General features: G+C 41.1%; 1 protein-coding gene across 1 annotated transcript; it reads right to left on the bottom strand.

Annotated features, from left to right (window-relative positions):
- Positions 1-8,127: 8,127 nt before the first annotated feature.
- Ir84a (Ionotropic receptor 84a) lies at positions 8,128-11,254 on the bottom strand. The gene is made up of 5 exons (XM_036819249.3): positions 10,706-11,254; positions 10,186-10,366; positions 9,991-10,121; positions 9,353-9,523; positions 8,128-9,292 (listed from the first exon to the last, which is right to left on the bottom strand). The coding sequence occupies exons 1-5, from the start codon at positions 11,212-11,214 to the stop codon at positions 8,344-8,346; spliced, it is 1,941 nt and encodes a 646-aa protein (XP_036675144.3). The 5' UTR covers positions 11,215-11,254; the 3' UTR covers positions 8,128-8,343.
- Positions 11,255-14,153: the final 2,899 nt, after the last annotated feature.

The raw sequence follows: 14,153 nt of genomic DNA, 5'->3' as shown, positions 1-14,153 counted from the left end.
TTTCAGTTTATGCCGAGCAACAGCTTCCCAACCTCATCCCCATCCCCGTGCCAAGCCCGATCCCCCGGTTCCAGCTCCCTTTTCCCTTTTATGGCACCAGCGAGACGCTGCCACAACTCATTTGGCATTGACCAGGATTGGACGTTGCCGCAGTCCTCCGTGACTGAGTCTACGGGCCGTGGTATCCCCACTCTCCCAGCCACCTAGCCGCCCAACTGGATCCCCAGCCAGCGGCTTCATCCACATCCGTATCCCTCATCCATCTGCCGTTGTGAGAGCGCGCGCATAAATTATTCATTTGTAATGTGCAGCAACTCTGGCCCTTAGTCCTACACAGAGAGAAACGAACCATTTACTATGTCAGGTTCATGTATAGTTAAACACGAGAAAATATCTTTCATGAGGTAACAAATCTAATATTACCTGGTCTTATAAAATTAAATATTTAATCATTAAGCTGTGTTTGAATTAAAGAAAATACAAATCACTTTTAAATAATATTTTGCGTGTCTATAAGTATTCAGTTATTAAAGGATAGTCATCATCTAAAATTCATATTACTTCTGACTTAAAAAATATATTATTGCATACTTTCAGACACCTAAAATTATATTTAAGACCTTAGTCACACTGCGGGCACTATTATAATTTTCATTTACTTTACTTACTTTTAGAATCTACCAAATCCCCACAGATATGAAAATTGTGGAGCGGCCACACAAATCACTTTTAAATAATATTTTGCGTGTCATTAAGTATTCAGTTATTAAAGGATAGTCATCATCTAAAATTCATATTAATTCTGACTAAAAAAAATATATTATTGCATACTTTCAGACACCTAAAATTATATTTAAAGCCCGGGTAACACCCCCGCACAATTATAATTTTCATTAAATTGTACTTGCATAACTATGTGCTTCATAATGCACTCTCAAACTTTTAAAACATTTTCCTAGGTTCCAATATTTTCCCTCTCTGGACACCCAGTCCCAGGATCTGGAGTGCAGAGTCTCGGGCCGAAGTTCTGTGTGCACTTTTGGCACAGGATATGACACTGACACTCAGCGCCGGCGCTCGTCCTGCGTCAACAACTTCCTTGGCTGCTGCTGGCGTTTACTTTGGTTTGTAATTTCCTTCTGCAGCCGGTCGTGGCTGAAAGAAACACAGCAAGAAATGGCACAGAAACCCCAAGAAGTGCACGGCACATGACGATTGCAGCTGGACCGGCTCCTCCTGGATCCCCGGGTCCCGAATGCCCGGCCTCGTCCTTTTCTGGTTTACCGCTCTCCACCGGGGAACTGCTGCTGCCGCCGCTGCAGCAATTGCAAACTTAAAGTTTGCTCTCCTTTTTGTGTGTCAAAAGTTTCATTTGCGAATTGAAAAATTATTTCCAGCTGCATGTATGTATGCAGAGTGTGTCATTTACAGGAGGGTCGGTCGGAACCCCTGAACTCTGGCTGCGAAGCGAGCAGCCCAGCTCATTGACAAAATAGAAAGTTGTTGACTCCGTTTCCTTTCCAGCCCCCGAGCATAAGTTTCAGTTTTCAGCCAGTAGGCGGCACTTTTAATTACACGCACACACGTGCCCTGGTTAAATTTTAATACTTTGTCTGGCTTGATCTCCTTAAACCATAAACAGTGGCGAAGCCCCACATGGAGGCACATTAATTAATTAAAAACGCAATGGCAAAACCTAATGGAGTGAGGTTTAAGGCTTTAGCCAAACGATGGAGCGGCGAAATGAATAGGTAGCTCAAGCATGCAATCCTCTCACCTGGCTTAGGCTGTGTCACCAAGGCAAAAGTTAATTGCCTCAGAATAAATTGTGGAGAAAGGTAATTAAATAATACGGACTATAAACGCTTTAAACTACTTTATTTTTAACTCAGTTACGCCACACGTAGCTGACCAACTCGAATTTGAATTTTCTAAAAATTAAGCCAAACTAAATAATTGAGTTTTACAAGCATTTAGTACATTGCAACTTCCTGATGAACTTAATTAAATTATTTTAAACTTCTACGTCTGCCGTTTTTGAAATAAATTCAACGGTAGTTTTATTTAATTCTGCAATAAACATTTCCTTTTAAAAAGCTATAAAAAAAAATGTAGGTTACTGAGACTAGGAGTTATTTTCATTTATTAAGCTAAAAAACGAAAGCAAAAAACATAATCCGGTAAAAAGTTGTTTAAACTATAATGTATTTATTTCTGCATTAAATTTAATCGTTTCATCATTAACTTTTAGCTGTCAATAACAGCAAGGATTTAACGCATAATTTTTTTAAGCACCAGCACTTTGATTTGAAACGACTTTGTTGACTTCGCTTGACCACAAATTTGTCAACAGGCATGGCAACCACACCCACACACTCTCGCACACTAAAATCATGGCCAAAAGCCGCAGACACGCACGTGCCATGGAAAAGGCGGAAACGGAAACACGCTATGTGAGCGTGTGTGTGTGTGTGGGGCCTGTTTATTGACGTTTGCACAGTCTTTGGCAATTATTTAGTTACAGCTTGTTTATTTGTGTAGACGTAAAACGGATGTAAAACTTTGCTGGTTTTAATGTAAACGAAAAAAGTGACGGTTGTGAATTAGTTTGTGGCTCCAACGCAACTGCACCAAACGTTCCAGCGGATGCACATGCGACTCAGATAAATGGAAACGGATGCTGGGTGACAGCTTCATGAAATTCTTTATTATAACATAATTAAAGTAGCAAGCTTATTATAATCTGCTACACACTTCTGCCATGGCACTTACCGTATAAACTGATTGTGGGAAGCCCCATTAAAAGGCCAACAAGAGGGGGGCTTTCGCTTGCACTTTGTTCGACTGAACAAACATTTGGCCACCAACACTCGAAACTAATTTTCCCCAAAAGCAAGGTAACGAAAAGTGTAATTAGGTTATATGTAATTGTTATCTTAAATTTTTTAATGATTTTTTTTATTTTTCATACTTTATACAAATCTTTAGTTTAAAAAAGTCGTTTTTCTATACGATATATGAATTTTTTTTCAGTGGAGTCGTCAAACAAGAGACTCTCTCTTAACTCATAACCATATCCAGGCCCGCCTGCTTGTGACAGGACTTTGCCTAATTAAAATGGCAAATCGTCAGCCACAAACAAGGACTTTGGCCACACTCGTCGTACGGTAACACAAACAACAACAGGGGAAGCATCACCACCGAATTGAGATGCAAATTTATGCACCGCCTGGTCAAAAAACAGACCGAAAATGACCAAAAAACCCAAACCTCTTCGAACCCCCAAAAACGAACCATCGAAATTATGCAGACACGCACATACGAACACATTTAGTGCAGATACATTGACACATCTGCGGGATTTTACACTGGGTCCATGATGAATTTTGCGCACTGCATTTTAGCCAGATTGGAAATAAATTTAAATTTGATAAACGATTTGTTGGCCAACTTTTGGCTGCGCATTTGTCGCCCAGACGAAAATTGATTGGTTGGCTTGATATTTCCGAAACTTTTTGGGGCAAAAGTTTCGTCAGCTTATGCGGTAATTAATTTCCATACTGTTTAGCCGGTCAATACTGCAGTTGGGCAACCAGTCGTTAACGTGGTCATAATGTTAATGACGACTTTGAAAATTTGTAGTAATCACTTTCAGTGTCATTAAGCCCGGCTTTCACTTTACAATTTAAATAAAATGACAGACCGTAGATTAGGTTCAACAACGTATTCTAAAATCATAAAAATGTATATTTAGTGTGAGCATTAAACGAATTTTTAAAAATAGTTTGACTTAGATTTAAATGTTAGGAAAACCGTTTTGCATATCATTCGATATCTAACCATGCCACAAGGAATTGCATTACCTGCCCTTATATTTATGACAGAATGTAAATCTTAAAGTTTCGGATTTAATGCATTGCCTCTGACGAGAATACAGAACATACAAGCCGAGATGCTTGACTTTAACAGTCCTAATTGATTTGCATTAATTATTTCCTGCTTTAGCCTTTCCTGAAGTGTTGGGATGGGATGTTTTTTCAGTGGGGATCAGGTTTATCAAGATGTTACCCACCCTGTACATGTATAGCATATACCATGGGACCATCGACAGGCTCCGCGAGAACATCGCACTCAAGCGGCTTTCATGCCCCAGCCCAAGGGCCATTGAAGTCCTGCCAGTATCCTGGCATCGCTGTCCATGTGTTCGTCGAGGGTCCTAGTGGTGCGACGCTCCTTCCTGTTTATAGTTGACCGACACTTGTCATACTCCGTGGCATGTTAAAATGGATGGCTCTACTCGGGACAACCATGGCTCAGGCACTGCATTTTTAAAGAGGGAATGGGACAGCCAGACGATACATAAATTCCAATGCAAAGTGTCATGTCCCACACATAGATCATGATGTCCGACCTGCATGTGGGTTCAAGATACCACTGACTGGCTTTTCTAGGCTCTCTTTCCCAGCTCCTAAAAGGAGTCATTCTGTGGTTTGGCAATTAAGTCAATGTTAACGATGCCGACCCAGACGCCCACAGAGACAACTAACCAGATTCGGATACAGATACAGATACAGATACAAACAGTCACACAGGCCACACTCGTTTTGGTGTGGAAAAATACGTTGGCAGCAATAATTAATTAGATACACAATAAATTACTCATATGCCAGTGGCAGCCCACAAGAGAAAAGAGACAAAACGAGTCTATTTTTTCCCAAAGGCTGGAAATGATGGAACGTGTGGGAGCCGCAGGACTTGGAAACAATTTATGTAGAATTTTCAACCTCTGGGTATCCATCCCAGGTTATTCATTGCAGACACTCACAAGAGTAATCAAGCAACGCCAAGGATGCAGGCTTCTCTTCATATTACTAGACAGAAAAAAATACCTCAAAATTGATAAAAAGCCTTAAAAATAGGCATCAGTACTTTTTAAATTCTGTTTTTAACCATTGATCTCCCTATACTCAATATTTCATATTTTTGATAGCTTAGTATTGCAAATATTTTAAACAAATCTCAAAAATTTGTCTATACTCAGCCCTGAAACAAGAACACCTAAGTTGATTAAAACTATATTCAGATGGCCATTATTTCGTTGTGTTATTTTCTTAAACAGACTTAACCTAACATTTTTAACATAATTTTTTGGTGTAGTAGAAAGACACACAAGTAGAGGAAATAGCGAGGGAACAGCTCAGAAATCACAGTGCACAGAAAGAAGCCGAGGACGAAATAAAAACGGGCACAGATTGCATGAGTTGGGGAAATACGACAACAGAAAGCAAGGCAACGGCAACAAGAACTATAATTTCCTAAAGGACTTAATTATTTTATAATAAGCACATGACGCCGAAGAGGGGCGGGGGGCGCAGAGGTATTAGCCGACTGCAGGACGACGGAAAGGACCAAAGGATGCCTCAGAAATGCAGCGCAAAAGTTGCAAAAGTTTTTCTCCACTCGACAATCGGTCAAAGGAGCGGAGAGAGGTAAATCGCCAGAGGGGCGGTGGAAACCCCTAGCATAAATAGTGAAAATATAACAGATTGTTGTTTTCTTTCTGCACGCTTTTCCAGCAACTCTGCAGCTTTGCTTTTTTAAATGAGTTTATGGCTGAGTGAATCTGAGCAATTAATATTGATTTGCAAAAGTTGCTGCGGCTCTTTAGTCAGCTTTTGTATACGGGTTTTGGTCAGGGCCAAGATTGAACCAAGCAAGCGTGAATGGAAAAAAATAAACAAGTCCTCAAAAGGGCTCTTGGGTTAGCAAGGAAACCCCGAAGGGCACAGAGCCCTGCCAACAAAACTCGCATTCGAATACTCTCCTCGAGTCTATTAGCTGCAAACTAAAGTTGGCTTTGTCTTATTTAATTAGCACTTGAGTCAGATCTCGATTAAAGCCCTATTTGCATAAACTTCAATCTCCCGTCTGGGGCTGAGGCGACGAAATTTCCATTCCAGGGCACTTGCCATAACATTAAGCCTGCATAAATTCGCATTACGCATACGCCCAGTGTGCCAGCGCCCTGTGGCAAACACGGACAAACATTTAAACACTTCAAAAACAATATAAATTCATTCAGAGCACGGTCGGCCATATCCCCACTATAACCATAAGCAATAAAACACACAGACCACCACGCAGACATCGGATAGGCCATACCAACAATGCCGACAACAATGCCACCAACAATGCATAAATAAAGACCAATGCCAACAATTGATACTTTGGCCGAAGGAACAGAGCGAACGGCCATTGAACAATTTGTACGAATTTATATATGTGGGCAAGGCAGGAGGAGGAGGTTGCCCAGACAACGCACAACTAAACATTGGAACAAACATGCCGAAATATCCGGGGGGTTACGGACTTTATCCCCAGCCACAGTGCTGTCGACAAACTATTGCTTCGTAAAAAATCAATGGTAAGATCCTAAAAAAATATATTTTAAAACTCTCTAATTTTTTCAAAAATTTCAATATGATTTTAATGAAATATCTTTCAATACATTTATCTTGTTTTGTTTATAAAAAGAGTTTTGGTCGTTAAAGAAATAGTGGTTTGCAAGCACATCTGTAGATATTTTTTAGTTTAATATAAAAATTATTTTCGAAAATATTTTAGGCATTTTTTGGGAGTTTTCGATCAAGTCAGCACTGTGACCAGCATCCCTCACAGCTATATCTTCAGTTTTAGGCCCTGTTCCATACCCAACCTCAGCAAATTCATTTGAATTGCAAAACAAACACGAGGACGTTGACGACATTGGGGTATACTACTATATATATATATAGCTGTTGGACGGGAGTCCAGCTAAACGAGCTTAATCATGTTGTAAATTTGCATAATTTGACGTCAATGTGTGCGTGTGTGCGAATCGTAAGGAGCATCAATATCCCAGGGAAGACAGCTAGATATATTGTGCACCTTTCACTAAGTTACTTGAAATTCCCAACAACACTCCAATACCATGTTCGTTATAAAAAAGTGATCAGGAAATTAATTCTCTGTTTACGTTCAAATTTGAATTTAATTTTCTACCCCGAGGCTTTCTGTTAACATAAAAAATAGAATAACAAACAATATTTTGAGATTATTACATATTCGGATTTTCGTGACGAAATATAAGTATGTGACATGAAAATACTTGTATTGGTTAAACGGCCTAACAGTTTTCACAATGTATTAACTTAGGATAGCGGCAAGAACAGTCAAATACATAAAAAGGATTTGCTTACAAATATATATTAACCAATATCTGAGTTTCTCTTTATTTCAAGAAAGTTAAAGTGTCTAATAATCTGTCCAATGCATGTATGTCACTTACAAGAAGTAGGTATTTGTGTGAAAAAAACAAGCCCAGACTATCACATTACTTGCATATGTTCAAATTACAATTTAATTGTGGTAATTATCTCAGCTTGAATAGCCTTTTCCAGTTGACACTTCTTATAAATAACAGATTAAAGCAAGTTGGATTAGCAACTTTTTTCGCACTCCTACGGCTTTGCAGTCGTGTCGTCCCATTGCACAATCTCATTCCGCACTGTCGTATAAATGTGATTATATCGACCCACCAAGAACCGCCCTTTTTCCCCGTCGAGTTGTCGGACATTATGACAACTTAATTGAAGGTTATGCGTGACCACAGTCCGATGGCAGGACATGCGTGGTTCCCAACACAAAGCTTTATGCAGGACACTGATCACGCATCCAATTGCAGCAAATGCGATTGCACAATTAGAATGCTATTTACTGCAATAGTTTGCTAGCCATTTTATAAGAAGTTATGGATCGAAAAATAAAGTAAGATTACTTAAATTCAACGGAAAGGCTATTGATACAGGATGTCCCTACAGCACCCCTTATAATAAACTGATAACTCGTCAAAACTTATGATTAGCCAGGGGAAATGCTGTGCGACCAGCGGAAGCGTTGTTCCTTTTCCGCTAAATGAATTCTCCTCGGCGAAACTAACAGTTGCCACCCCTTAAAAGCTTGTCAGTTAATAGAAAACAAGTGACACCGCCTCCAGCCAGCTTCATAATTAAGTCTGAATGAACACGACGACCCCAGCCAAGGAACTGGCCAGAAGGAGCGGAATTGTGGAACGGTGGCAGGGCGGAGTCCAGTTGAGTACATGCAAGTGTTTGCAGTTTAATGGAATTTTTAATTTCTGCCCCGCGCCGGAGCTTCTGCGCTGGGAATAGCTGACATTATTACAAATTTTTTACTATTATTAAAAATGCAGAAAACATTAAAAGCGACACAAATTTGTAGCCGAAAGTCGTGGCAGGGCAGCTGGAGCTCGTGCTGGTGCTGGGAAAGGGGCAGGATGATTACTTAAGTGGACGAGGACATGGCCCCCCACCTCCTGCGAAAGTCCGGTAGCCAGTGCAGAAAGAGTTCCACCAGAAAGACCAAGGCACTGGCCACCATAGCGAGTACAAGGGTAAAAAGTGCCGGGGCAAAGTGCTCCAGGTCCACCTCGACCTGCGAGGCCTTAAATAGGCTGCAATCCGGCCGAGGGACCAACCATTTCCTATCGTTATATTGCATAAGGCCACTAACTCGAAGGTGGAGCAGGGCGTGGGCCAGGTGCTCCCTCCATGGAGATCCCTTGGGCATTACGGATCCCGAGTCGTAGGGCGGGTTAAACATTATCTCCTGTAGATCGCAGAACTCTCCCTCATCCATCTTAAGGTCCAAAAGCAGCCTGTACATCCTATCGATGGCTGAATGGAATGCAAAGCGTCCCTGGATGATCCTTTCGGCTCCCTGCTGTAGGGTTAGGATATTGTGTTCTCCGGACTTGCAGATTTTCTTCCCGTACACATCCCTTACCAGCTGATTACTGGTGTTGGTAAATATTGGAAAGTTGTAGGATATGTTTTCCATCCCAATCGCCAGATTGCTATCATATAAGGCCTGCAGGTTTACAATACTCCTCGAACTTTCGGAGAGCAAAGAGCCCACTATGAAGGCACCGTAAAATTGCATCAGCATAAAGCTGAATATGCAACTAAAGCTGATCAGGAGTCGAGTGGAAAATAAACGAAAGATCTCATTGGCAGGACCCTGTTGCAGATAGGTCTCCAGCATAGTAAACCAAACGAAGGATAGTCGGTTCTCCATATGGGATAGCATCCTCTCCTGCCTCACATGAATCAATAAGAGTAGAGTGCTTCCAGTGACCAAAACCAGGACACACCACCACACCTGATTGCTCAACGGCTCGAAGAATATGTTCCTGATGTGGCTGCGGCGCGGGTGGCGGAAGAGAAAGTGGATGCTGCGGAGGAAGGCTCGTTCTGAGATTCGACCCAAGTCAAGTTCACTGTGATTAACTCACCTCTGGGTGTGCAGGACCGCCGAGTACTGGACGTGGGGCTGTCTGTCCGGCACAAAGCGAATGGGGCACACGGCGAAGTCCGCGGCGCGACTCGTCACCTGACCCATCACTCCGGACCAACTGCCATTCTCCAGCAACTCGCCCCACTTATCCGTGAAGCTGATGGCCAAGCTGCACAGGGAAAATGAAAAGTTTTAAGATTTACAAGTTTTCCAAATTTAATATTAAAATCCTATCATGTTCAATTTCGGAAATTTAAAAAATATAATAGCTTCATTCGTGTTTTGTACATTTTGTGTATCCAAATTGATAACAGAACTTTATTAATATTTCTTCTGCTTTGTTATATATTCTAAAAAACTTTTTAGTCCTTTAATTATATTTGTATAGCATGACACGCCTTAGGCCTCAAAAAGCGTAAGAAAAGAAAATTTCTGTAATCATATGACAAGCGGAAAATTTTATAGGGAAAATGTTGTTTTGCAGTTGGCAGTCCTTTTGTGAGTACTGAAGTAAAGTGAGAACTGGACCTTAGAAACTAATTTTCTGCGAGCTAATAACTAATTTTGAGTCTAATTTTTCCGAGTGTTCAAGCTGGTTAATTAGGTCCTTCTTCGACGCTAGTTTCATGGACCCACCTGAGATTGAACATGCGCTCAACGAGTTGAAACAACTGATAGGTCTTCCGCTGCATGGGATCCAATTGTAGGAGCTGCTTATCGTCCGCCAGATACTCCATGTCATCGAAGCCAGGGGGTTTCTCTGTCAACTGGGGAAAATGGTGGTAAGTGAAAGTCGAGAGGTGTGTTGGACAAGGGCGTTTTTCCACCCACCACAGTACTGCCTAACAGAGTGACGTTGAGGAAGTTGCGCCGCCGAATTACCCAGGTGTTTTTATAATTTTCAAAGAGCTGATAACCTCCAGAAATAGTCCACACTCCCTTCTTTTCAATAATTAGAGGCGTTGAAACTTCCTGACTGATTTTGTATACATCGTAGAGTAGCCAAGATTTGCTGAAAATATTGTTTTTAACAAATTGTTAAATGTTCTCTAAGAAAACACTATACTTATTAAATATACTTTAAATGTGTTTATCTCAAAATGGTATTTTTTCAGAGAAGTCACTCCTTACCGAAAGCATTTCAAAATTAAAACTTTTATAGTAGTTTAATTAGCAATTAAAGCAATAAAAAGACAACATGCATAAGTATTTTCTTTTAAGAAATAAACTAAAGTTGTGTTGTAGGATCGGCTCAATTTGAGCTAAATTTAAGACAAGCCTTTGAAATTCTATTTAAAAGTGATGTGTTGCGTATTTCTCCTGCTTTAAGTAGGATAGTGCCCTGCCTCACTTATCTTGACCCCGCAGGGCCACTGTGATATCCGCATCAATGGCCATGCTGTAGCCACTCAAGTGCTGCTCAATCAGCTGCTCATCCTGCAGAGATTCCCGGCCAGAGCCGAGAATGAACCACGCCAGCGAGTTGTTAAAGTATCCGGCCTCGGAGGCCACCCCGAGCACCCGGCGCCTCACGAGTACATCCTCGAAATTCAGCACCAGGACAGCCGTGCGCGGAGACCCGTAGAACATGAGATCCTCGAAATTCGCCGACATTCCTGGCCGGTAAAATTGCACACGATAGTTGGCCAACAATTTCTGGTGGCATTCAATTTGCCAGTCGCCATCAGCATCATCGCCGCGGACCACCAGGATCTGGCTCAAGTGCTCCGAACGCAGAAAGTCCTCGAAGGCCGCCAGCTCAAGGAAATTGGTATTTATGCTTTCAATTTGCAGCACGCGTAAAAATGCTGTTAAAATTATAAGAGGCCAAGAAATAACTTTCACTTGCAACTTAATCATTTTATATGGCCACTTTAGCACCGACTTCCCTCCCGGCAACTTGTGTTTGCTTTGTGCGGGGCCTCTGGCGTTTTTATAGGGTTTCATTTTCCCCTGCATGTGCATAATTTATTCACATTAATCATATCGGTGTGTTCTGGACTCATGCAAATTGTGCGGTTGACAAGAAAATTGTTCCGAGGATGCATAATACGGTGATTACTTTGAAGGGAATGTGAGTATTGTGCGAGTGCGGCACGTAATAATTAAAAGTAATTAAACAATTTCCAAGGAGGCTTCCACATGGGTGCAGTTGTAAGTGGTAACAGCACTTTATTATTAATATTATATTTCTTCTGGTAATGCAGTTTGTTTGGTGTTAATTAAGCTTTAGTTTTGAATATATATTTCTGAAGGCCCTAAAATAAATTTCTAATAAACTTAGGATAAAACATATGTAATTAATGCAATATTCTTCATTATACAAGGCTAATTTAAAAAGAAAACTCCTACAATCCCTACTATTTTATGCAGAGTTACAGTGGTGTTCGTGACTTAATTTAGTGGCCATTGTCCTGACTCATTCACCGCATCGATCAGGGCTCCCATTCGAGGTGAACCTCGCAAGAAGTGGGCTCCTGCCCTGATGTTATACCAAAAATCCAATAACTAGACGCAACATTAAGCAGGACAAAGCTGGTGGCATTAGCGTGACATTATCCGACTGCAGCCAAGAAGCTACGAGAAACGACAAAAACGCGTGTTAGCATCCACGAAAACGGAGCCAAGGACCTTGGCGTGTGTCCCCCGAGAAGGGTCCTGTGTGGAGTTGGTTTCGCCGGCTTTTGGGAAAGTGTGGCACAGAAAATGTTGCGAAACTTGAAAGCAAATCCTGCAGCTTGCAACTTAATTTCATGGCACGCGGCATGCAACTCGCAGGCAACTTCATTCGGGCAATTTGCTTCACGACAGCTTGCCACGTGCCAAAAAGGGGGTGGCGAGGAGATAAGATGGCCGAAATGGAGGCGAGATAGAGTCCTGCAAGGACTTTAAGACTGCTCCGAAATTAAAAGGAATTACATTCAATTTGTTGACATTTTTGCGGATGCGGATAGGGAAGCAGCTCCCCCTTTTGTCTTTGGCATCCCTTTGTGCCCTGCTTAGCTGACTTTCGCCGGTAATGACAAAAAGCATTTTGTGCAAGGCCACATGCAAATGAGCAGCTGAAAACTGAAACAGCGCCAGGAAGAACAAGGCCATTCAAATGTATTCATTGCGAGCAGGGGAAATTCGCTGGCGTTTTATCGCAAGATTTCCATCGAATACGCGGGTTGCCTGCTAAAAATCTCGAAAGCACGGAAGCTCAGTCTTCACACATGCAGGGGGTGGCAAAAACAAGTGCGCATACGCCCTGTTGCAAGCCAGCGGAACGTTTAAAAATTTCTTTTTAAATTTGGTGCTTATATTTTGCACTGTCTCCTCTTTCTTGACATTTTCTCACACATGGCAGACGTTTTCGCATTCGTATATGCGCAAATCTATGTGGGAAAATTTCATTTAGTATTTCATGTGAAAATATTATGTGTGCTGTTGCCGTTCTACACATTTTATATAAAAAGCCGCAGGTAAATTTGGTTTAATTTCTGTACCGCAGATTGTCCGATGGCTTTGCGTAATTTAATAGGGGAATTTAATGTAAGAGCTTCAATTGTTTCTGAAATAGCGAAACTATTAGAATTTGTTGCAATGCCTAAACCGGCCACTCATGTTTTTCAATAATTATGTAATGGCCAGCACTGATTGTTTGGAATATTTTATTTGTTCAGAATATTCTAACATAAAACTCGCTTGAAACAACAGAGCTTTTTTTTAAATTCTGTGCACGGACTTAATTTTCTTCAATTACTTTAATGCCCTGCTCATTACATAGCAATGTGAAGGAGCAACACAAAATAAACAACAAAACATTTTAATTAATTCTGCTCTCGAATCCGGGGATATTATTATTATTATTAAATAAGATTTCTTTAAAAAAAATACATATTCTTCGTTCTCCGTCGTATTTTTGTTGATAATTATTTTTACGTCCCAACTGCGGGGGATTTTAATTGTAGGTAAGTATGCTGGAAACCGGAAAAACTTGTCCATGGGCCAAATAAAAGCAGCCAACAAAAAAGGAAGCGGAAAATCCCCGCCAGCCATGGGACGAAACTCGAAATAAGTCCCTCGAAATGACAACAACAATGTGCGACTCATACTTTTCGTCCTGCAACAGTATAGATGTTAAATACAGTTTGTGAAAAGTTGATAATAATTTAAAAATTTAAGAATTATAATATCTTTTCGTTCAGTTATGTCCAAATGAATGTTAGTTTTCCAACAAACATATCATTATTCTTTATAAACGGATTAATTATCTTGGAAATGCAGGTAACAGTTTCTAACATTTGTTGTAAACTCAGGAGTGTTGGTTTTATTTAATAAATTATTCCCTAATTTTATAACTTAGTTGACTTCCCATTTTTGGCTCTCCTTTTCGCACAGAAAGTTCCTTCCATTGTTAGTTTCCACACTTCATAGCCGTTTAATGTTGGCGCGAACAGTTTTATTTGCCAACAGCGCAATGGGCGAAAATTCTCCCTGCAGCTGGGACTGGGCCGCATAAAGTCAACTCATTATGAAAATACTGCTAGAAACTAAGCTGCCCCAAAAGGAAAGAATAGAAAGGCGAGGAAGAGAGTGACTGGCAGCGGAGAAAGCCGGCAAGGAAAACAAATTAAATTTAATCGATTTGTGAAAAGCTGCCAGACAACAACAACGACGGAGTGCAAGCTGAAGAAGTGGAGTGAGGTATAGTGAAGTTCCGGATCCGGATGGGTTGCATGGTAAATTAAGTGAGGGCGTGTCCGCACTCCAGACTGCGGGCGGAGAAAGTCCGGAGCAGGAATCAGGAGCAGAAG

This window comes from Drosophila suzukii, chromosome 3 (genome assembly GCF_043229965.1).
Source record: "Drosophila suzukii chromosome 3, CBGP_Dsuzu_IsoJpt1.0, whole genome shotgun sequence".
Classification (NCBI taxonomy): Eukaryota; Metazoa; Arthropoda; class Insecta; order Diptera; family Drosophilidae; genus Drosophila; species Drosophila suzukii.
Note: the sequence above shows the minus strand (reverse complement) of the source record. Positions and strands in the feature narration are given on the sequence as shown.

Bases quoted from the DNA above. Each gene is read 5' to 3' on its own strand.
- Ir84a (XM_036819249.3), bottom strand. From the start codon at position 11,214: ATGATTAAGTTGCAAGTGAAAGTTATTTCTTGGCCTCTTATAATTTTA. The intron at 10,122-10,185 runs GTGGGTGGAAAA...CATTTTCCCCAG, and splicing joins CTCTGTTAGGCAGTACTGTG to TTGACAGAGAAACCCCCTGG. The intron at 9,524-9,990 runs GTGGGTCCATGA...TTCCCTGTGCAG, and splicing joins GAGCGCATGTTCAATCTCAG to CTTGGCCATCAGCTTCACGG.